Source organism: Anopheles cruzii, chromosome 2, assembly GCF_943734635.1.
Source record: "Anopheles cruzii chromosome 2, idAnoCruzAS_RS32_06, whole genome shotgun sequence".
In the NCBI taxonomy this organism is placed as follows: Eukaryota; Metazoa; Arthropoda; class Insecta; order Diptera; family Culicidae; genus Anopheles; species Anopheles cruzii.
Window position 1 is genome coordinate 34,801,494 of NC_069144.1, and position 22,837 is coordinate 34,824,330.

At 43.4% G+C, this 22,837-nt stretch overlaps 6 protein-coding genes across 6 annotated transcripts; 4 read left to right on the plus strand and 2 right to left on the minus strand.

The window, feature by feature from the left end:
- Nucleotides 1-3,051: 3,051 nt before the first annotated feature.
- LOC128268143 (DNA polymerase epsilon subunit 3) lies at nt 3,052-3,641 on the plus strand. Its single transcript, XM_053005166.1, has 2 exons — nt 3,052-3,386; nt 3,461-3,641. Exons 1-2 carry the CDS (start codon nt 3,116-3,118, stop codon nt 3,607-3,609), a joined length of 420 nt encoding a protein of 139 aa, XP_052861126.1. The 5' UTR covers nt 3,052-3,115; the 3' UTR covers nt 3,610-3,641.
- Nucleotides 3,642-3,738: 97 nt separating this feature from the next.
- On the minus strand, nt 3,739-4,711 carry LOC128267786 (RNA exonuclease 4-like). The gene is made up of 3 exons (XM_053004706.1): nt 4,561-4,711; nt 4,426-4,488; nt 3,739-4,358 (listed from the first exon to the last, which is right to left on the minus strand). The coding sequence occupies exons 1-3, from the start codon at nt 4,580-4,582 to the stop codon at nt 3,772-3,774; spliced, it is 672 nt and encodes a 223-aa protein (XP_052860666.1). The 5' UTR covers nt 4,583-4,711; the 3' UTR covers nt 3,739-3,771.
- Nucleotides 4,712-5,516: 805 nt separating this feature from the next.
- On the plus strand, nt 5,517-6,281 carry LOC128278128 (WASH complex subunit 3). The gene is made up of 2 exons (XM_053016794.1): nt 5,517-5,727; nt 5,816-6,281. Exons 1-2 carry the CDS (start codon nt 5,605-5,607, stop codon nt 6,233-6,235), a joined length of 543 nt encoding a protein of 180 aa, XP_052872754.1. The 5' UTR covers nt 5,517-5,604; the 3' UTR covers nt 6,236-6,281.
- On the minus strand, nt 5,849-8,807 carry LOC128278935 (anaphase-promoting complex subunit 2). Its single transcript, XM_053017657.1, has 3 exons — nt 8,796-8,807; nt 6,781-8,683; nt 5,849-6,711 (listed from the first exon to the last, which is right to left on the minus strand). The coding sequence occupies exons 1-3, from the start codon at nt 8,805-8,807 to the stop codon at nt 6,263-6,265; spliced, it is 2,364 nt and encodes a 787-aa protein (XP_052873617.1). The 3' UTR covers nt 5,849-6,262.
- Nucleotides 8,808-9,218: 411 nt separating this feature from the next.
- LOC128277892 (uncharacterized) lies at nt 9,219-13,310 on the plus strand. The gene is made up of 4 exons (XM_053016495.1): nt 9,219-9,324; nt 9,401-10,647; nt 11,361-11,539; nt 11,619-13,310. The coding sequence occupies exons 1-4, from the start codon at nt 9,320-9,322 to the stop codon at nt 12,288-12,290; spliced, it is 2,103 nt and encodes a 700-aa protein (XP_052872455.1). The 5' UTR covers nt 9,219-9,319; the 3' UTR covers nt 12,291-13,310.
- Nucleotides 13,311-17,710: 4,400 nt separating this feature from the next.
- On the plus strand, nt 17,711-19,009 carry LOC128278936 (tubulin beta chain-like). Its single transcript, XM_053017659.1, has one exon. It carries the CDS (start codon nt 17,711-17,713, stop codon nt 19,007-19,009), a length of 1,299 nt encoding a protein of 432 aa, XP_052873619.1.
- The last annotated feature ends 3,828 nt before the right edge of the window (nt 19,010-22,837 follow it).

The following is a 22,837-nucleotide window of genomic DNA, read 5'->3' on the forward strand; positions in this document are numbered from 1 at the left end:
ACGATGATACACATCGTACTGGTGGTGAAGCCACGCAGATGACCCCTTTGGTCAATCTGCAAATAAACGTCGTAAGGGACGTAATTGTGGGAGACGATCGGCATCTGCTTCACCTGGGTGTGGTGAAGGAATTTTTTGAAATTTTTACGCACCACAGTCGGATGGAGGAACGAAGATTTGAGCTCCTTCAGCACGATCTGTGCAAGGTCCGATTCCCACACGAGGCAGGCAGACGGTTCAGCATGAACATTGAATCATGGTCCCCTTCAATGTGGGGATACTTTTTGGATGTAGTGGGAATAGTGGTTTTTAAGCAGGTGCTGTCGGAAGAGCACTACAAACTCTATTCCAGGCTGCATTTAGCGGTTGCCATTTGCAACTGCAACATCCGGAATAGAGTTTTGTTTAGATATGCACGATATTTGTTCTCAAAGTACGTTACAGAGTACTACGCGGTAGTAGGGTATGTAACGCCTTCCGTCCACTGCCTTCTACATGTAGTGGACGAGGTAACCGACCATGGGCCTTTACCCACCCGTTCGACCAACCCGTTCGAGGATTACTTCAGCACCCTGGGATTGGATGTCCAGACTGTAGATCCTGAACAGGGGGTCAAGGAGGTGGGAGAGGCCCTGCAACTTGAGCAGGAAGCCCGTCGTCGTCTCCGGCCAAGAAACAATCCCTACCCTACGGCTATGAACAACGGCCGTAGGGTTCAAATAAGGGAGAACTTCCTACTAAGAGGTCACGTCATATCAGCAGCCGGTGCCGATAGTTGGTTTTTGGCCAAGACCAAAGATGGCGATGTGGAAGTGGTCAAATTCGAAGAAGCATCGGCATCGGCACAGAACTTTGGTACGGTCGTCTTAGGACGCCAACTTTTGAACTCGGCGAGGAAATCGTTCCAATTTCCGCCGGACATAGACGCACCGCCCGAATTAAACATCTACCAAGCAATCAACATAGACGAACTTAAGACAGCACCATGTGATTTTCATATTAATGATATGGTTTGCAAACTGGGTGTAGTGCAATTGGCGAAGTACACATCGTTTGTGCCTCTGTTGGAATCACTCACAGAGTGAGTGAGTGATTGCAACAGTTGTTCTTTTGGCCACCGGATGTCCTCTTCGGTGCCAAGCTGTACACTACCAGCATCGATATGTGGTCGGCGGGATGCATATTTGCTGAACTGGCCAACGCTGGAAGACCACTGTTTCCTGGTTCCGATGTGGACGATCAGCTGAAGCGAATATTCAAACTGCTAGGAACACCGACCATGGACAGTTGGCCCGGGATAATGCAACTGTCGGACTACAAACCCTTCCCACGTAAGCACCACGTGCTACAAATAATTGTTGAACATTAAATTCAAATCTCTTTTGCTTGAAACATTCCAGTGTACCCTCCGACAACCTCCTGGAGCCAAGTTGTGCCGCGGCTTAACTCCAAAGGGCGTGATTTGCTACAAAAGCTTCTCGTGTGTCGCCCGCTACTGAGACTGAGCGCTGAACAGGCAATGTCTCACCCGTACTTTACCGAGAACTGAAAGCGGTGCTAGCATTTCAAGGCGCTACTGACGACCAAGCAGACGTTACAGCAGGCGTCATCGTCGACGGCGTCGACTTCTGGGACATCATCGATGCCAGGAACCAAACCAGAAGGTATCGGTGCCGCTGCGACAGGCGCAACCCCAAGCCAAGGTCAAGAAGCGTCTTTTAAGACGCCACTGGAACCAATCCGCGAGTAACAACGACTCCACAATAATTCATATTTTCTAGTCGTAAAGATAAACATTTGAAACAATCGTCGTGAGAAGATAGTAGCGTGAATTTTACCCTGAACTATTTCCGCATTTAAAACTCACAGGAAAGGCTTGTTGTTCAATCTACTTCGTTTTCAACGCCTTGAAATAAACGAACCGATAAACAGTTTACAAAATACAGGATCATCCATTTCGTAGTTTTAAAATTATACTTTAAACGTAAAAAAACACATACAAATTATGCTTTTAGCTAATATTTTTTTATGAATTTTTTTTTAATCATAAATGTTGTACTTTGCCATTGGTCGCCTCGGCAACAGTCGATTCTCAAAAGATAATTTTGAATGAGTTACGTGGACATTTTGGTTGTTATCTCGGCCATAACTTAACGAAATTACTCTTCAAATGCTCCAAAGTTGCATGCTTGTCAGCATAAAAACGAGTCCCGCAAGCAAAAGTCTAACGGTGTCAAATTACTCGATCTTAGTGACCAATTGACATCACCAAATCGCAAAATCGAAAACCGTTGTGTGGCTCGTTGCCCCGTCTTGCTGAAACCACATATCCTCTAAGTCCATATCTTCAATTGCAGCCCAAACAGTTGCTCCGCCGTTTCATAGGATCGGACTTCCTGATTACTTATCTGATCGGTTTCCCTTATCATTTCCCGTTGCTCTTCCTATTCAGACGGGTTTCCCGGTGACGTATCCGATCGGCTTCCCTTCTCGCTTCCTGTTGGATACGTGGCAAAACTTGCACCAGCTGAGTTTGGCCTAAATTGCTAGAAAAATTTGCGAGTTTTGCTTAGATTTTGTATGGGAGTGATTTTCAAAACTGTATTTAAGATGTTCCGATGGTCCGATTTGCGTCAAATATACACCGTTTTGTTGGAAAATGTGTTGTTTTTTTAAAGATACCTTGATAGTGCCTCTCTTGTAGAAGTCTTGTTATTGGCAAAAAGCTCCCATTTCTCATCCCTGTACCCATCCGTTTAAGAAATGGGTCGATTTCATTCCGTTTGGCCAAAGCTGAGCAGATTGAAATTCGATGCATCACATTTTTGTGTTGATTGGTGTGCCATCCAAACATAGAGCTTCTTTGTGAGTCCAGCTTTGCGCAAATGGCTTAAAACTGTTTGATGGTTAATCTTTCGCTTCTTGCTAAAAATCATGCCAACCAACTTCGATTAGGGTCTGTAGTGAACCCTGCACTGCGCGTAAACTGGCCGAGGCTTTCTAATGTCAAAAGAGAACGCGCGCGCGTTATTGAGAAATATAAACAGAGTGGTTGAGCTAGAACTGCTAATTGGACGCAGAAGCGGCGGGAATCAGAAAATATTGAACCCTCGAAATGGTTGAACGAATTGAAGACCTAAATTTGCCGAATACGGCGGTGACACGATTGATCAAAGAAGCTGTTCCGCCGGAGGTGAAAGTATCTGCCGAGTGTCGTTTGGCGATTGCCCGTGCGACATCCGTTTTCATTCTGTACCTTACCGCAGCTGCTACCACAGCAGCGCAGCGGAAGAATCACAAATCTCTGACTGCCGATCATGTCTTCGGAGGACTGGAGGAAATAGAATTCGAAAGTTTCATACAGCCCTTGAAGAACGAATTGGAAAGTAAGTGACAAACAAGTGTGTTGTTTGCCGAAAACTATGGTCTGACGCGATATCTTTTTTCTTGTTTACCTTAGCCTACAGGAAGATGATTAAATCCAAAAAAGAGAAAAAGATACCGAAGCCTGACAACGATACAACAGTTGAGGGGGCAGTAATTGATCTGGAAAATTTGGCAGAACAGCCTTCAAATGAACAGACGGTACAAGCTGAGGTGTTAGAATAAACACATCTTTTTCGAATAATAAATTTGATTATTGCTTACATAGTTAGGCATTTGTTTCTATTTGTCTCTTTAAATAAAACGGCACACAGTTAAGTAAAAGTAAATATATTTTGCTTATTGACTGTACACCTAATGCAATGCACGGATCCACCATCGCTACGTTCAGTATTTTCTAGACTGCTGAACAGACTTTTCCCAGCTTTGTTCGAACAATAAATAGATATTCATTGCAGCACGGGCATCCTCGACGGAGTCATGAGTGCCATTCTGTATATCTACTTTGAGGAGATGCTTTGTCAAGGATTTCAAGCTCGGAGTGCCTTGGGCGAAAACTTTTTTCGTTATCGGCTTGTAGCGGGATGTGTCGCGGATGTTGTGTTTGGGGTGCCCCAATTTGAGCACAGTCAGGTCGTTTTTCAGTGCATGGCCCACCAGTATTCTACCGTAGATTAACTTTCTTACCAACTCTCGAACAGCAGCAAACTCAAAACCTGCTTCTATGAGTTCTGGGCTTACACCGCTTATCCTAGTGCGATAGTCTTTCACGATTTGCTGCGGTTTGACATAACAATCCACAAGGACATCTCCATGTTCGTTCACCACAGAAACTCGTGCCAGCATATGCTCCTTGCCATCGATTCCTACTCCCACCATTTCGCAATCTAGAGCGACCCGATTGGTCAGTAGCAATGGAGGAACGCATGGTAGGTCTAAAACCGGCTTGGCGGGGAACGGTTTATGAGTTGAATCTATGGCATCACATACAGATTGGATTATTTTTCAAATAGTGAAGGGTTGGGCAAAGAATAAAATTACCGCGGTTCCTTCTGGCGTTGATCGACAGATTACCAAATTTCAGGACAGTCTTCCCAAGACAAGCTGTAATGAGAATGGAAAGAGCGTATGTTCACAAAGCGTCCTTGAGTGTTGCCAACAAAACCTGGAACATACGTATTTCCCCCTGCTCTGACATTGCTCTCGATTAACAGGAACAGTTTATACTTATCACTGTATGTATTTAAAACGGAATTACCTTAACAATATACATATTATGCTAAACCCAGTAAATAAAAAAGCACAATTTCTGTGTCTAGAAACCGATCCGCATATCTGTCCCGTAGTTTTAATGTCATAAACGGTAAACATAGGGCTCCTGCATACGAGAAGCGTACTACTTTGACCAAAAAATAAAGGGACCCAGTTGTCTTAGATTGTCGTGGTGTGGTACATTATGAATTCTTTTCATCCAGCCAAACTGTCAATAAAACATACTATTTCAGCAATGCGTAAAAAAATGTTAGATTGGTGAAGTGACGATTCTTGGTTCCATTTCGTCGTGATAGTTTTGTATCACATTTTCGTGACCGTGACGTAACCCTTATCGTTCCGCAGTTACCGAATTCGCCTTACTAAGCATTATGTGATTTCTGGCTATCCGATAAATTCAATTGTTTTAGACACCGTTTTCGAGCCACCGTTGTACCTAAACCGTTTCAAAAAATGGGAAAAAAACCGGAACCATTTAAAAATATGGAATAAATCTACACATAGATAATACATGGTAATACATTACCAAAATTAGGTATTATTTTAAAGGTGATGCCATAGATTTAGAAGAATAAATAAAGAATAAGTTTTGAGTTGTAAATGATTTCCCGATATTTGCTGGTCACAATAGTATAACATTCGGTTTTTGTTCTGTAGATGAAAGAATTCGAGCAGAATTCGAGTTAATCCGCCAAACACAGGCTTATAAACAGCTGCTATTGTCACAATAGCGAACGTGTTCTTTTTTGTTTAGGTGTATTGCTTTGTTTGTATTACAGTAATGTTGAAAAATGCAACAGTGAATTGAATTGTTGAGACTGTTAGTTTAATTGTAAATTCAAATGGATTTGCTTTTCGGTTTGTAGTGGACCCTTGACGGTGCTACACAATACTTTATCCATATGCACACACGGAAAACTTGTCTTTCGTTCACTTGCTGTGTTTTCTATGCTCGTCGTCGCTAACAACAATGCAGTCGTGAACCTGCTTTCCATAATAGATCTAAACAAAATACCATTATTTGCACACAGTGGATGGACAATGGATTCAATGGCGATACAGAAGCATGAGGTATGGCTATAACCAGTGCGTTTAAAAACGGTTTATTTTAGTTTAAGTTGATTGATCTTAACAAACTGCCAATCTATTTTTGCTACAGCTTCCTCCGACCAACCAGAAACGCATGGTGGCGTTCATAAACCATTTTGTTGTTAGTACCGCCACATTCCTCAATCAATTTGCTTCTGATTGTGAGAATCGTTTGATTCTCATTGACCACAAATTGCAAAACATGGAAGCTTCCTTAATGATCTTGGAGGCGAAATTGGCATCCATCGATGTTCTGCAGAATGCTAACAATAACGGTACCACAGCGCATTTACAGCCCACTACTTCCGATCCTTCATCCTCCGACACTGTTCTAGCTACGGAGGAAACACAACCAGCGACCAATGCAAAGGCAGATCCACAATATGATCACTACTTTAAAATGCTTCATCTCGGCGTACCCTTGGGTGCAGTAAAGAACAAAATAACTGCGGAAGGCCTGAACCCAAATTATATTGACCAGTTTTTATAATAAATGTGTTTCTGCCGGTTAATCTGTTCACGATTTCGGCAGCTGATACACACCACCTGCGTACACCAATTTATGTTCGCGAACTTTGCGTTGCAGGATGTTCTTCAGTTCGTCCTGAGTAAAGTCGACCTGGGAAGCGAACATTTTCAGCATTTGATGGATACGATCCAGTGGCAGCGAGTCTAGATTAGTTAACATTGCTTCGATGTACGACCAGAAAACTTGTAGTTCCTCTTCACGTTGGTCACTAGCGGATTCCATTGCACTTTCTGCCTCTTCCTCCTCGCACATATCGTTCGATTGGCCTTGCATCTGTTCCAAACTTTTCTCCGAATCATCATTTTTGTCCACCAACACAAAGACGTTTTCTTTTGTTTCGCGTATCAAACCGTTCGACTGCCAGAAGAGCAAGCGCTTCCGGAGAACGATCGGTGGCATGTTCAATACCTGCCCCAAGGCATCCAATTCCCATTGAGCTACAGAGATACGAGGATAAAAGGGTTATTTTTGACCTAAAAATGCTGTTGGAGTAAGCAGAAACTTACACTGTTCGCTAAAATGAATTATTATTGCTGCTTGAGCAGGAGTGACCAGCATCTCTTGTACCTTGCCATTGTGCTCCACCTCTATACACACTTTCCCGTTAAGTGGCGTCCAGTGAAGCGTTCTGTTTACTTTGTACGCCTCGTATGCCTTCGTGTACATATCAAATATTTCCTTTATCGCGGACGGCAGCTCCATTGTTTCCTTCTTAAACGTTGGCCAAAACTGCGACGAAACAATTAGAGCCGACAATGGGAAAGGGATGTTTTTGTCTGATTCGGAGTCTGGCAACAGTATGTGGTTGTTGATACGCTTCGAGTCCGTTATGTCCTTCAGCATCACTTCACAGCTGTGTAGCATACTTTCGCCAAAGCGCAGCTTCAATAACTCGAGATTCTTAACCTCCCGCTCCGGATTGAAGTCCATCTGCGAAAGTAACCGTTCCGCAAGCAGGTTGCGATATTCGTTAACGAATATTTCTTTGCTACCATATATATCAACGACCATCGATATGATATCGGCAGCCTTGCTAGCACTGGCACTTTTCAGCATGGCCGGAGCGACATTAGCCGGGTCAGGGTTCCAGTTTTTCCAGTCCGTTTCTTCTGGATTTTCGTTTGGAGCTTTCGTCTCATTTGGATCGCTCTTAGCTAACTCTTCTGCCAGATCTGATGTGCCCTCTCCAGTAAGACTCGTCACGACACAGCGCACGGTTTCCGGGCGCCCGCGCAGGTATTCCTTAACAGGTTTTGTAATCGAACGTAGAAGTACTCCGCTCGTATCGAAGTGGGCAAGAGTTTTCAGCGCTGCCACGTAACCCGTCAGTATGTCCGGTGTATCGACCCCCGGATGTAGCAGACGGTTCTGTAACATTTGACGAATCGTTTCAACGAAGCACCGTTTCAGCTTAATCTTTCCCAGGCACAACTTTAGATCGTCCACCGCGGGTTGCGACATTGGGAAGTTAATGATGATCTGGAAGAACTGGTTGACGATCGTATTTGCGTAATTTTCATACATATAAAAGCTCAGCTTCAACTGAAAGTTATCGATAGCTTTCTGTACCGAATGATGCTCCGGTTTGACTTGCAATGACCCTTGATTATAGATGCGCGTCAACCACTGCAACACCACGGTATTCAGCCACAATTCTAGCGATTCAACGTGCGATGTGGCATAGTTTTCCTTCGTTTCGCGCACTTTCGCATCGATTCGCTCCTGGATCAACTGATTCAGCGTATAGCCTGCGATTTGATCCAAAAGACCCATCAAAGAGAGGTACTTATTCGTGATGTTGAATGCGCTGGCTATGGTTTGGCACTGGCACTCGTTGTTTTCAACACCACATGCCTCGCAATGGTGCGATTCGGGAATCTCCATATAATCTTCATTTTCCGCGTACGTGAATACGAACACGCGAAAGGCGATGGTATAGAAGTCATAAACGAGGTCATTGAAGTGCGGTGGCAATTGGCTGAGCAGTTCGCAGTGGAACATATCGTGGAATTCCGCTACCTCGTTCGATTTTTTTCTCACATGATACGGCACGATAGTGTCCGAACATACCAGAGCGAGACGTTTGAGCTGGCGCCGGAAAAAAGCATACTGAAGGTATAATTCTTTTACCGCATTCTGAAACTCGAGCAATCGGCCGTTGATCTCCGTTGCGACTGCAACCCCCAAGTGCTTCGGTAATCCTAACGACGTTTGATCACCAGCCTGCCGAATGCTGGGCGTAAAACGTGCCCAGAACTTCGGTACTGTTTCGTGGCTCAAGGTGCATTTGATTTGCAGCAACACTCTCTCGTACAGACGAGTCAGTAGGATGGTCCGTCCCGCAGCTTGTTCAAGCAATCCTTTCTGCAGCCGGTTCAGCTCATCGGTCGATACGGGTTCGGCGATGGTCTGAATAGTAAAGAAGATATAAATCTGAACTGCGCTAAAATGAATTCTGAAACATTGCCACCTTCTTTTGTAACACAGGAAACACCTTGTTTGTTAACTGAGAAAATTCTACACAGTACGACATTGTTTTTTGCAAAGAAAATAAACCCGGCTTAGTTAATTTGGCGGCTGGGCGTTGTTTACTTTTATTTGACTTTGTTTCACTTTTCATCGTTTATCTATCAAGTTCAAGTTTATTATCGTTTTATTGGGCCTTTTATGGGCCTGGAACATATTATCGTTTTACAAAACCAAAACAAAGGTGACGAAAAATAGCATGTCTCCAAAGGTGTATTTAAACTTTATATAAAGCGATTGTTGGTTTATCGTGTACAAATGATTAAACAAACATGAGAATCGTCAGCAACGCATTGTTGCTCAAAGCAAACGGCTCATCGCAGAATAGCTCACTTTGGTGTCGTTTATTCCGCCCAAACGTCAAACCTTTCTTCGGTTGCATTGTCAGATCAAATGTGGGCAAAACAAAACTTTTCCACCATTCGCCATCTTGGAAAGTGTACAAACAGCCGAAGCATAGTTTGCGATTTTCGATATTCAGTGATTTGTGCATGCTTCGAGGCTCGATATAGTTCCTAAATGATGTATGTGACATATACAGCATAAGTTGCACGTGGATTTTTGTCGATAAGCTCTCTAACGTTTGCTTAAATCGCGCAGGAACCGCCGTGTTGGTCGCGATAGTCGTAGCGCTGAGCGAAATAGTCGTGGTTTTGGTGCCGGAGGTATCTCCACCCTGATGCGTCGCAACGAACGCAATGGTGGGCGCGTGGAGAAGCGTTTCGATCGAATGGAACGAAATGGCGAAAACTTGCGCAGCATACACTGGGATCAGTTGAATCTGGAAGCGTTTCAGAAAAACTTTTTCCAGCCAGCAAGTAGCGTCCTGAACCGTTCCAGGGCCGAAGTGAACCAGTATCTTGACAAAAACGAGATTACTGTCATTGGCAAGAATATTCCCTCGCCGATTCTACACTTTCACGAGAGTGGCTTTCCGCAGTTTATGCTCGATGAAATTGCACGCCAAGGGTTTCAGGAGCCAACCTTCATCCAGGCCGTCGGATGGTCGATGGCAATGAGTGGTCGCGATATGGTCGGTATTGCGAAGACTGGCAGTGGAAAAACGTTGGCTTACATTCTGCCGGCCCTGGTACACATTAGTAACCAGCCACGGCTCGCGCGCGGTGACGGACCGATTGCACTGGTGCTGGCACCTACTCGAGAGCTGGCCCAGCAGATCAAGCAGGTTAGCGACGATTTTGGACGCCGGATGGGCGTTCACAACACTTGCGTTTTTGGCGGAGCCTCAAAGTACCCGCAAGAGAGTGATCTGCGCCGCGGTGTTGAAATCGTCATTGCCACACCCGGTCGGTTGATCGATTTTCTCGAGGGGGAAAAAACGAATCTTCGGCGCTGCACGTATCTGGTGCTGGATGAGGCGGACCGAATGCTGGACATGGGCTTCGAGCCGCAGATTCGCAAAATCATCTCCCAAATCCGTCCCGATCGGCAGGTGCTGATGTGGTCTGCTACCTGGCCGAAAGAGATCCGCAAGTTGGCCGAGGAATTCCTTCGCGACTACATACAGATCAACATCGGATCTCTGAATCTGGCTGCAAACGAGAACATTCTGCAGGTGATCGAGTGCTGCGAGGAGTACGAAAAGGAGAGTCGGCTGTTCATGATGCTGGAGAAGATGTCCACCCAGCACGACAACAAGGCGATCATTTTCGTCGAAACGAAACGCAAGGTGGACAAGATCGTAAACATTATCCGTCGCCAGGGATGGCGGGCGGACGGAATACACGGTGACAAGTCGCAGAAGGATCGCGATTACGTGCTGAACACTTTTCGTCGTTCGACCAATGGGCTGCTCGTGGCAACTGATGTCGCCTCCCGTGGTCTAGGTGAGAATCTCTTAATTATTATAGTAATTATATATTGTAGGTTTGGTACATATTTCAGCATTTTCTTCTATTAAATAAATCAAATGACTGTTGACCATTTTGGTGTTCCATACGATATGACTCGTCTTGTAACGCAACTGTTGAAGAATCGTTATAATCAATATTTCGGAAATGTTACGAAAGGGAAAGTCTTGTCATATTTTATGTGCCTTGGTATGCCGATTAGTCAATCAACGAAGATAGTTTGAATAAGAAGGAAGGGTAAGGCCAGGGATAGTGGAGAAGGCTCCAATCTTAAGATGGCGCTCTGAAATGCAAGGAATGTACAGACGAGAGGCCATACCATACGAATAGAAATTTTGAAAAGTATCGTATGCGATTGTCTTTCAACTGTAGCTCATAATAAAATAGAAAAACCCAAACCAGATTTACTGCAAAATATTAAGAGCACCAGATCTCCCAGACAGGCTTTCGAGTACGTAAAAGGATTAGTATTTTTAAAGAATAAGTAAAGTAAAAGTTTATACAAACATGATTTTGATCATCAACGACTGTCGTTTGTTTGTGGATCTTTTGATTATCATATTATCATTCATTAACGATTTGAGTGTTGTGTTGTATCATGCTCAAAAGGCGACTAATTTAAAAGTATGTTTATTTGTCGTTATTTTAACAATTTGTGTATGTTTACCGTTTCTTTATCTTCTCAAAAGATGTCGACGACGTGAAGTTCGTCATCAATTTCGACTTCCCCAACAATACCGAAGACTACGTGCATCGGATCGGCAGAACGGGTCGCTCGACGAACAAGGGCACATCGTACACATTTTTCACTCCAGCCAATGCCTCGAAGGCCAGCGACTTGATAAGCGTCCTGCAAGACGCAAATCAGGTACTTTTCCCTAGTATCTTTGCTTTTTGCTTTCCAATATTGTCATGTTTTTTTTTCTTCCCATGTCTTCCGGCGGCAGTACATCAATCCGGAGTTACACGAATACGCTCGCAGTGGCGGTCGGTATCGTGGTGGTGGCGGACGTATGCGTGGTGGCAACGGGGGCGGTCGCGATCGTGGTGGACCACGTGGTGGGCGTATGGGAGGCAGCCGATTCAACGACCACAAGCTGATGGGTGACCTCGGAGGTTTTCGCAATGGAAGCGACGACCGTGGTCCGAAGTATCCCCGACGCGATGAGTTCGGGCGTTCAGATCACCGGGATAGCAATGCGGTGCGTTCGACTGGCTACGGAATGGGCGGATCGAGGATTACGAATGGCATGGGAGCAGGAGGATACATTGTCAATAACGGTGCCGTAGCTTACGCGACAGATGATCGTGGTTACGGTGGCAGCTATGTAGGCTCGAGTCAGGCTGGGTACACTAGCGGTGCATACGCGTCCAATCCCAGCGTTGGCGCAATGGTAGTTCGGCGCTCGGAAGCAGATCGTTCGCGGGCACCACCTGCTGGGGGTCTCGGGTTAGCTGCGGCGCCCGCGATGCCCGCGGCCGTAGCATACAGTCATCCAGGCGTGCCATTGAATGGAGCATATATGGCTGCTTATCAATATGCGGCACCGGCTGTCAGTCGCACAGCAGGTTATCCTCCACGAGGCCCTATGCCATCAATGGCCAACGGTGGAATGTAGATAACGAACCCTTTCTTTAGTTTCAGAATACCGCTAACCAGTGGACCCTTTTCCTTGGTGCACTCCTTTAGAGCAGGGGCATCCATTGCATAACTTATTATAAAACTAATAGCTGGAAACTTGGCATCAGTGGTGAAATCTCATCGAAATTGGGCAGTTCCGTTTGTGCAGCATCATTCTTCCGCTCACTTAATTCATTCATTAGCCTCACGCATCACTTACTGCATGATCGTCTCTACAGACACCCGTGAGACATGAACAAAATCATAAGCACTGAGAATAAATGATAAGAGGGAAATATTAGTTTGTACATCGGTAGAATTAATGCATATTTTAAAACCCTTAGAAATAACATTTTACAAACATTCGCAATGCTAATCAATAAACGATTATCTTTTAAATGTAAACACTATTTGGTTGTTTGTTATCCACCAAGATAAGCCAGATGAAATAATTTTCAGAGTGGCTTTCGTAGGCGATGATCCTTCGATGAGTCGATGATTGTTCAACGCAATATGGCTCGAATTTCGTGACAAAAAACCACCAATTAACACAGGAAGAGAGGAAGAGGAACAGAGGAAGAACATCATAGTGGTAGTAAATTAATAACAACACTCATAAAGTGACGTAATTATGAAACAAGAGACAACACGTTACACATAAAACCAATCTTAAGTATAGTTAAGCTACCTTTCAGGAAGTCTGAATGCAGTATGGAACTCGTCGGAAAATATGCTGTAGGTGGTGCAAGGTTAGGACCAGGGCATAGTGCTAGCAATTGTTTGAAAATATGTAATGGTGAAGCTTTTTCCCCAGTCTCTTGCTAGAAATATCCAAAACCAAGGCAAACGTGTTAGTTGGGCTTTTGGAAAGTTAGTTTACGTATATTTCAGTGAAGCTCCTGTTGGATTCCCTACTTGTAAGCCACATGTGTCCAAAACGTATCCACTTATCCGACATTTATTTAAAGGAAGAAAATAAAAAGAAAAATGACACTATCGGAACTGTAATAGAAAAAAACTGGAATAAAAAAGTGCTGTAAGTAAAAGGCTGAAGCTCTTGTTGATAAGAACCCCGCTGAACGATGCATATATAATGCAATAATCTAGTTTAGAAAAGTTTTCGCTTGGCTGTGCTCCAAGCTTAGGAGTTATCAAGTGGCGAGGTGAAAAGACCGGGTTTAGCCAGACCAAGAGAAAAACTCCACAACCATACAACGCAGCACAATGAAAACCCAGACCATGGCACAGGTACCCAGAGCACCGCAGGTGTCAACTCAGCACGAGCCTCTGGTACGTTACTCCAAGTCCTGGGCCGATAGTGACCATGTGGACGCAGCCTCTACACTTACCGCTACAGCAACGCCTAGCCGCGTCGCATTGAGTGATAAAAGTTTACTACTTGCATGATAAGATAGAGAACGGCGCGAAGGTTCTCCATGGTTCTCGGCGGGTCGCACGGCGTGTGGTAGCTGCTGGCTGCAGTATGCTCGCTTCAAACCAACTATATTTTTGGCAACCGTACCGTGCCAGATAGCGCGATATCGGAGTGGATGCGCCCGGTCGCTGGCTCGCAGTAAGTCGCTGAGTTCGTTTGCCCATTTACCCCTCACCGACGGTGTGAGGCCCCGTATTTTGCAGCGCGTTCCGCCCATCGTTCCGTTCCGCTCTCTTGGTTCCCGACCCTGGCGGTATTGTTTTTTCTGTCATTTTTCATATGCCTGTGGAATTTTAGTTGATTTTATCCTGCGGAAACTGGAGTGCTTAGAATAGCGGTAAAGTGGCTCGTCGTTGATGCAGCTTGTCGAGTTTGCCAGTGTGTTGGTAAAAATGGAAAGCTTCGAACATCGCGACTGTATACTCCGGGTGTAGAAAAAACGTTGATATTAATATTTTATTCAATAAAACAGACAATGTTAACGAAGCATTTGAGCCAGGAGTAGAGTGAAAAGTTGTTGACAGACAAAAAGTTTGCTCGTTTCGGGCCATCACTGTGGGTAAGAGCAGGACACAGAAAGGTTGCTAGCTTTTCCCTGGTGCTGCGTTGAGTCTAACGTCCTCAACATTAACAATTTTTCTACGGTTTACACCTTAAAACTCGACCTACACAATTTTTTTAGTTAAAAGAGGTTAAATAATTATAATGCCATTCATTTCCAATTTAGCCAAGTGCTTACATTGTCCGACGGCAACAATCTGCATCATGTTTTATGAATTATTTAAAGATTTGCGTTAAATTGTACACTTTTGTAACAAAAAATTCTCGAAAACTAATAACTTCATGTTCAAGTATATACTTATTATTGCATGTGTACGGTTTGAGAAAACTACCATAGAGTTACAATTATAAATACGAAGAATTAGGTATAAATTAGGCTCAGCATTGGACAAATTCTTCGATGATTTTATCAAGATTACGCCACATGAACGAGCCATGTGAATCTAAAGCAAACCAAGCCAAGTACAATACAACACAAATAGAATTCTCCGCGTTTTTATTGATGCACTAAGCTACAGCCGCTGCAGTCCGGAAGGGCAATTTCGTTCGCATGACAGTTTTTCCGGTGTCCATCGATACCAACTGCTACACGGGTCGGGGAATTTTCATCGCTTGTTGGCCATTTTGGTTCCGCACCCGATCGCACGTAGGCACGAACGCAACGAACAAATTGCCGGCATGTGAATGACGGTGAAATTAAATTCGTGAAAGCACCATTAAAATAAAATTAATTCCAAGTAGCTCAGAATGCGCACAACTTTCACGAGCAGAAACCGCGAGAGCGAATCTACTGATGCAGCCTGCCTGGGTCCGGCTCAGCCCTTCCGGAGTCGGGCGAGTTGCTCTTAGGCCATTTCCGGTAAACGGAAGCACGGACCTGCACGCGCTTCGGGCTAAAGTTTTTCACCATTTCGATATTCAATAAGGCGGAAACGAGCGAGGACGGTAATTTTAATTCAAACGACACCTGAGGTTTTTTCCCGCCAATGGAGAACCCTTCGGTTTCCCGGAATCGACACACTATCCCACATTCCAACACACACGATGGCATGGCCGAACATCCTTTATGTGTGCACCAGTGCTTGACAGCCACGGGGCGCATAAAAGTGTTATGCTGGGGCTTTAAGGGATTATCGTCCGGGAATGGTTCGTATCACGGCCCGGTATCCGCTTGGTTGAAAAGCCGGTAAGTTAGGGTGAAAGGCTCATTTATGCTCAGTTTTCGGGATCGGGATCGGAGAAATTGTATCGCTGCTCGTTTCGACCGAAAAAACGAAACATTAAACGCATGTGGAGATGTGGGCGAGGTTAACGGTGCGATGGCAGGAAAAATCTCGTTAAGACTGAGCAGCAGTAGCGGCAGCACCGCGAAACGGTGTTGTGTCCAAAGGTCCCGGTAATGGTCGGGATTTAATGAATATTGAATTGATGTGGTAAATAATGGTGGAAATCGGCATTTCACCGGATAGAGATTTATCTCTTTGATGATGGGGTGGTGTTTCACGATGATAATAGGATTATGCACAAGAATAATGTTCTTAATTAGCCAATCATATGCAACATTCATGGCGTGCATCGAGCACGACCACGGCTGAATGGCGCCGGCCCGCTGTAGGCGTGACCCGTCGGTAAGAGTTTAATTATTGTTAATCTCGATTATGATTGAAATTCCAGCGTTTCTTATGCCGACGTTACTGCCACACGAGTGGTTGTAAGCAATCGCGTTTAAAAAGAAAGCCAGTGCAGCAGAGTAGCACGGTGAAATTAAACTGTTCAATGAGCGCGCATAGTGGTAATTCATCATATGATATGCAAGGGAAATGGAACTGATCCCACGACCGTTGTAGCGTATTTTTATGTTCAAGATCAACCAAATTAAAATATGCACAATGTCCTGGATAGAAGTCTGTTATTTATATGTATTGTTTGTCGTTGATTTTGTAAAATAAGTTTGTTTCATGTTTTTGAAGTTGTTAAATACCGTGCCTATCAGTGAAGTATCGTAACGCCTGCGTTTGTGTTTCATCTTGGGGAAAAGCGGCAGTGATTAGAAGCTGCCTAATGATGCCTCAATGACTTGCAAATAATTTAATTATAAAATAGAACTGTAGTAAAAAACTGAAAGTTTCTGCTAGAGGCAATCTAAACAGTACTAATCATGCTTGAAAAACCAGCGCTCCAATTCAAGCAATACGCCTAAAAACAAAACACCGATAAGCTCGCTCAGTTTACTTATCAACTAGCGAGGAAGCTAATTGGTAAAAGTCGATGAAAAATTGCTCTTCAGTGCCAGTGCGAAATGGTTCTTTACAGAAATAAATCGGTATTCGTCGAGTGTAATTAATAAGTTTGGTGCCTTGCGTCGCGTAACCTCATTCGGTATGCGCAAAAGTTCCGCTCAAGAAAACTATACATCACGCCAAACGGCAACCACAGGTCCTCACGGTCAACAAATCAAACCCACAAAGCCATGTCGCTTTTCCGGCGAAAGGTGGCCGGGAGCAACCTGATGAATAATTAACTTTCCAATTTACGGTATTCCCCCCAGTGGAATAGGACACCGGATCCCATTTGGCTAGTTGTGATGCTGTTGAATGTTTTATCCTTTTCATTTGTGGCCAACGCCAACGATACGATACGGCCGATGGCCACAAGTAAACAGCATCAATCTTAATCACAGGTAATTAGGGTACATCAATTTTGCACTGAATTAATAGAGGTTTGTAGGGTGCGCTTCTTCACATCCGAACCGCAAGTAGTGATAATGTGTCCGACTGTCTGTGGCCAATGTTTTTGTTTCGATACCTAGACAAATCTGAACTCTTGCGATGAGATGTGGAAGAATGACCAAACATCGGCAGCTGTTGGACATGTATAAGAAACTATAAGAATTTTTTATCGGAACTATTTGAGCATGGTACACTTTTGTTTAAACTAATTTCATGATAATTGTTATAAAAAAAATTGTTATTTTAATAATGGTAATAGCTATAATAGCATTTCCAGCAATAGAAATATTGTAGTTTTATTGAGATTTGAAGTACTCATGAATGCTAAATCAATATCCAACTCGAATACAAAGATATTGTGCCCTCAATGACTTACTTCTTTTTCTTCTTTGGCATGTCTACCGTGATAAGTGTTTTTATTCGTGATAACTATTTCTTTCTATATTTTTTTATAATTTTTTATTTTTATTACGATATTTCTTTTTTCACACAGAAAATATCGTTCCGATCAAAAGCATTGAACCAACAATTCACTTTACGATAAAACGACATGAACTATCCTTTCAGTAAAATTAGTAGGCCATTAATGTTTGGAATAATATTTGAAATGGAATAATGTAAATTGAGTGTGCAGAACAAGTGTTGTAAATTTATGTTGAAAACTCTTTCGAAAAGTAAAAAAACCCCGTTAAAATGCGTGAAATTGTAGTGTTTCATTTGGGTCAATGCGGTAATCGTGTTGCGGAAAGCTTCTGGGAAAACATCTGCGACGAGCACTGTTTGGACCAAGAAGGGCGTTTTGTGGGCGATCATTACTTGCCGCTACAGCGAATCAATGTGTACTTTGACGAGTCGCCGTGTTGTAATTACGTTCCCAGGACAGTATTCGCAGACCTGGACCAAGGTTCGCTAGATTACCTTCGCTGCTCCAGCTACGGGCGGCTCTTCTCGCCGGACAGCTTCATTGGCGGGCAGACTAGTGCTGGAAACAACTGGGCCCGAGGTTACCACACCGAGGGAGCTGAGCTGCTGGATGTAATCATGAATTCCGCTCGAAGAATGGTTGAAGGATGCGATTGCTTGCAAGGGTTCCAGTTGGTACACTCAATTGGCGGTGGCACCGGATCCGGTTTGGGAACGCTTTTGCTCGAGAATCTTCACGATCTGTACCCGAGTAAGATCCGTAACACATTCAGTGTCATTCCCTCGCCGAAGGTGTCGGAAGTAGTGGTGGAACCGTACAACTCGGTGTTGGCCCTTAGCTCGATGATCCAGTCGAGTGACGAAACGTTTTGCCTCGACAATGAAGCTCTGTACAACATCTGCACGAACACCCTCCGTATGACGAGCCCAGGTCTGGACGATCTAAACCATTTAGTGGCAACAGCGATGGCCGGTATTACATGCAGCTTTCGCTATCCTGGTCAGCTTAACTCCGATCTGCGCAAGCTACTCACCAACATGGTCCCGTACCGGAAGCTGCACTTTTTCGTTCCTGGCCTCGCTCCGCTTTGCTCGCGGGAAGCGGAATGTTATCGGCAAACGACTGTGCCGGAGCTGGTACACCAACTATTCGACACCAAGAACCTGATGGCCGCTTGTAACCCTGCGAGTGGAACTTATCTGACCGCGGCTGCCATATTCAGAGGAAGGTTGTCCACACGAATCATTGAGGAGCAGATGAGTGAAATGCGCTCCAAGAATCAGCGATCGTTCAGCTCGTTCATACCGAACAATATCAAGTGTGCAATTTGCGACATACCTCCAAGGGGCCAAAAGATGTCGGCCACATTCGTCGCCAACACAACGGCTATCACGCAGCTGTTCCGGCGCATTACCAAACAATTTTCCACCATGTTCCGTCAGAAGGCGTTTCTTCACTGGTACATGAGCGAGGGCATGGAAGAGAGCGAGTTTGTGGAAATGGAAGGGAAGTTGGCTAGCTTGGTAGAGGAATACGGTACCTATGACCTGGCAAGGACACCCATCTAGAAGGACGAGGGGTTGAATTTCTTCGGTGTTCAACAAAGCTTCGGTACTAAGATGTGTGTGAAATTAAATGAACATTTATTTTTAAATAATTTCATTGTATAAAATTAAATTTCAAATGCTACGCCGAATAGGACACATTCAGTGCTGCGGAAAGTTCAGCATAATGAAGGATCGGTACCCCGTTTTCGAATTAATAAATTCGAATCTAAAGTATACATTTCGACACGTCTTAGTGTTGAGCGGACTCGGATAGTGTTGACGCTATAAATAGCTCCCTCCGGGAACATTAACGTAGATTTGTGGATACCATTTCGTGCAAATTTGTTTCTTTCCAATCACCAGATTTCTTGCAGATGCAAAATTGACCAATCATTACCGTTACTTATCTCGTGTTTCAGATTTTAAGGATGGTGCATTGGTGGGGACTCTTTACCAACTTTATCGTTGAAATCCTCCAACATTATTTTTAAAGCATGTTTGGATCCGCTGTCAAGCTCTTTTTGAAAGATGGCCTATTTGTAACGTGGCTAAGGTTTCACCGAAATGCCTGCTCTTCTTAGAGTGCGTATGTTCCGCGAGCCTAGTTTCAATGTCCTTGTTCGTAGTTTAGGTCGGTCATCGCTTATCCGGGTGGCTTACTGTTATCGTTCGGGGTTTTTACTGGACGCGGTTGTTCGCCCCGCGCCAAACTCCCTGACGCACCGCAGAGCCCACGTATTGGCAGTATTAACGGACCCTGCTTGCCTTAGGACTTTTGGTGGAGCACCTAGCCCTGATAAAGAGTGGTATGTGCGGAGAGCCTATGGTATCATTCGGAAGACGTCGGTTCCTGCATCATTGCAGCATAATAATAGGAGACTAACTGGTATAAAATAATGGCCAGTAGCCGAGGACGATTGCGTTGAAAATGTTGCATATCTTGTTGAAGGCTAATGAATACGAAAAAATGGATTTTAATTTTAGTTCGGATTCTTGTTTCGTTTACAATAAAATGTTTCAAAAAAATGGCAGCACGCTACCAATAATATTTAAAATATAACGTAACTAATATTATTCTACAACCTTCGGTATGCTCTAAAACCGGAAAGAAGTTTCCGACGACATTATACCTAGTACTTACTAGGTCTACTTACTTAGTATAGTGTTAGTGTCAATATCGCAAGCCCATTATTGTTTCCCTAGGCGTCTGCAAGTACAAAACAATTACCAACACTAAATTTTTTACCAGTTCTACTCTACTACTAATTTACTGTAGTTTAACATAACGTACATATACGAAAAAGAGTAGTGTGCTTCAATTTCTTGTAGAATTAGAGAAATGCCGGTCTATCTGCATATTGGCGACATACATCTTACCAGGATGGCGTAAAACGGGTCGAAAGCCTGCAAGATCAAGCGGTCGTGAATCTTTGTGTTTTCGTCCGGTGCCGCAAAAGACATTTCGACGGTTTCGATTGGTCAATTTATTATCATTTCATGTCAGCATCTGGGGTTTTTCTTGCCGATCCGAGCCGATGATGTCATTTATCTTTCGGGGTGTAGTTGGACGAAACAATAAAGGCGAACGGCAGCGTCAAGGTTTTCGGACCGGTCGAAAAAATGGACACACTACCCAAACGACATAATAATTCCAGCGTGTTGGCCGATTTACTCGACATCATTTATAACAAGGCCCTTTGAGAATCAACTTCCACGCGTAGGTCACGGAAAGGCGAAGTATGACGAATAGCTTTTAATTACACATATTGACCGATCCACCCCGTAGAGTCGCCCCGAGTTCCGCAAAGACTAGAGCTTAGTAAAATTTACTGTTCTCCTTCTTTGGTTATGAAACATGGATATGAAATATGAGGATGCATTTAGGAGAAATTAATCTTTTCGTGGCTAGTTGAACGTGGAGTGTAGGTCTACGTTGATGAATGCTTTTGGCCTGGTAATAATACTGTGGTTGAAACTGTTGACAACTGCAAATAACAAGTAATGAAAAATGTTACTACTGATGTAGTTCTTGGAACACGATTTAAATGAAATAAATTACCCTCGTTCATCGAAATTATCATGCAAAAGTTATTCATTCTTTGAAAACCAAACATCAGCAAATGCTCGAGATTTCTATACATATCATTTTGTTTTCATAATGATGATAACTTAAATCGTTTTGAATTCTGGGTAAAATGCTGAAAACATTGAAACACCTGCACATCTGGGGAAAACTGCAAATTGTGGCATGTCCAAAACCACGCTTCATTTTGCCCTGATCCATAGCACTTTGATATTTTTGATTGATCTCTATCAGCATGTGCGGATTATTTGGTCAATTTTTTCTCGTATTCTATGCAATAGTGTGCAAAACCTTTTAAAAATTCGTCACAGGTGAAAGTGCATACATTGAAAGCCTATTTAATGGCTTAGAAACGCATAAAAACTGACACGAATAAACACATGGAACATGCAGACCATTTTACAATAGCTTCCGTTTTGAGAAATGCGATATTTTGAATAGACCCTTTGAAGTGATGCAACCGTTTTAATATAGTGAGGAAATTTTTACAACTTGGGATAACCGAACCAAAGGTTAGCCAACGCAAATAATTGTTTGGTTGGTTCGTTGGTTCATTTGCCGATAGCAAACAAGCGCTGCGAGTGCCGGCATGGGAGAACGAAATTAAATCATAAATTCAGTTAATTTTTATTGGAAAACTTAAATATGATTACACAAGTTATAATTAAACCAAAACGCCAAACGAGCATGCAAATTGGCTTTACATTTTGTATAACCGATAAGATCTCTCATCGAGTGTTCCTTTTGGAGCGCCTGGAGGGAGAACACGGGACTCGTTCTCTACACGATGGACATTGACCGAAGCCAAGCGCATAACGCACAGTGTCAGGTGACTTTACGGGGCGACTTTTCGAAATTAACTGTTACCAGTTTTTATGGCAAATGAATATTCACTACAAAATACGTGCCACTGGTTTTGGTTGCGAGTCAATTTGGATGGAATGGACTTCATTTTTAATTGCATTGCACATTCGATGTGCCCCAGCAGAAAAAGTTCGGCGAGCTTCCGAATAACAATTAGGGCCAATTGCATATAACACAATGACACCATCCAACACTTGTGTATAGCAGTAAGAACGATTATCACATTGTATAACAATACAATCTGTTTACCAATATTGATCCACAGTTTACAACAATATTGGTCGTTAATTTTCCGACGAACTTCGGAACGTGCGAATCGCGAACCTGTAAATCTACTAAATGACAAACTTTCATGTCTTATGGTTAGATCGATGTTTTTATGTAGAGCTAGCCGTTTACCCAGTAAGTGACCGAAGGAAAAAAAATGAAATTATTGTTTTGTTTTCATGTTTGGGCTTTAAATCGTTTAATGGTAACATACTAGGCTGCTCATTAAATTCGGAGCGTCGACAAGAAAGAGCGCTGCTACGAGCCTGATTCTTTTTGTGATATTGGTACACTCTTCAAATGAACGTATGTAAAGTTTCATTTCAATCGGTCACTTAATTTTTTTTTCACAAGCCATTTAGTATCGACATGTCACAGTATTTTTTACAATGGAAAAAATCAAGTATGTGCAATGATTTAATTTTTATTTTTGGAAGGTTTAAAAGCCAAGGAAAATTATGAACGAATATTAAAAGTGTATAAGGACTCTTCACCTTTAATTAGAGGGTTAAAAGAGGGTTTTCTGAGTATAAACATGGTCGTAGTAGCCTTTAAGACGAACCATGTCAAAAACGTGAAAAAAAGGCACAACACCTCAAATCGTAGAAAAAATACACGATATCGTTTTCGAAAAT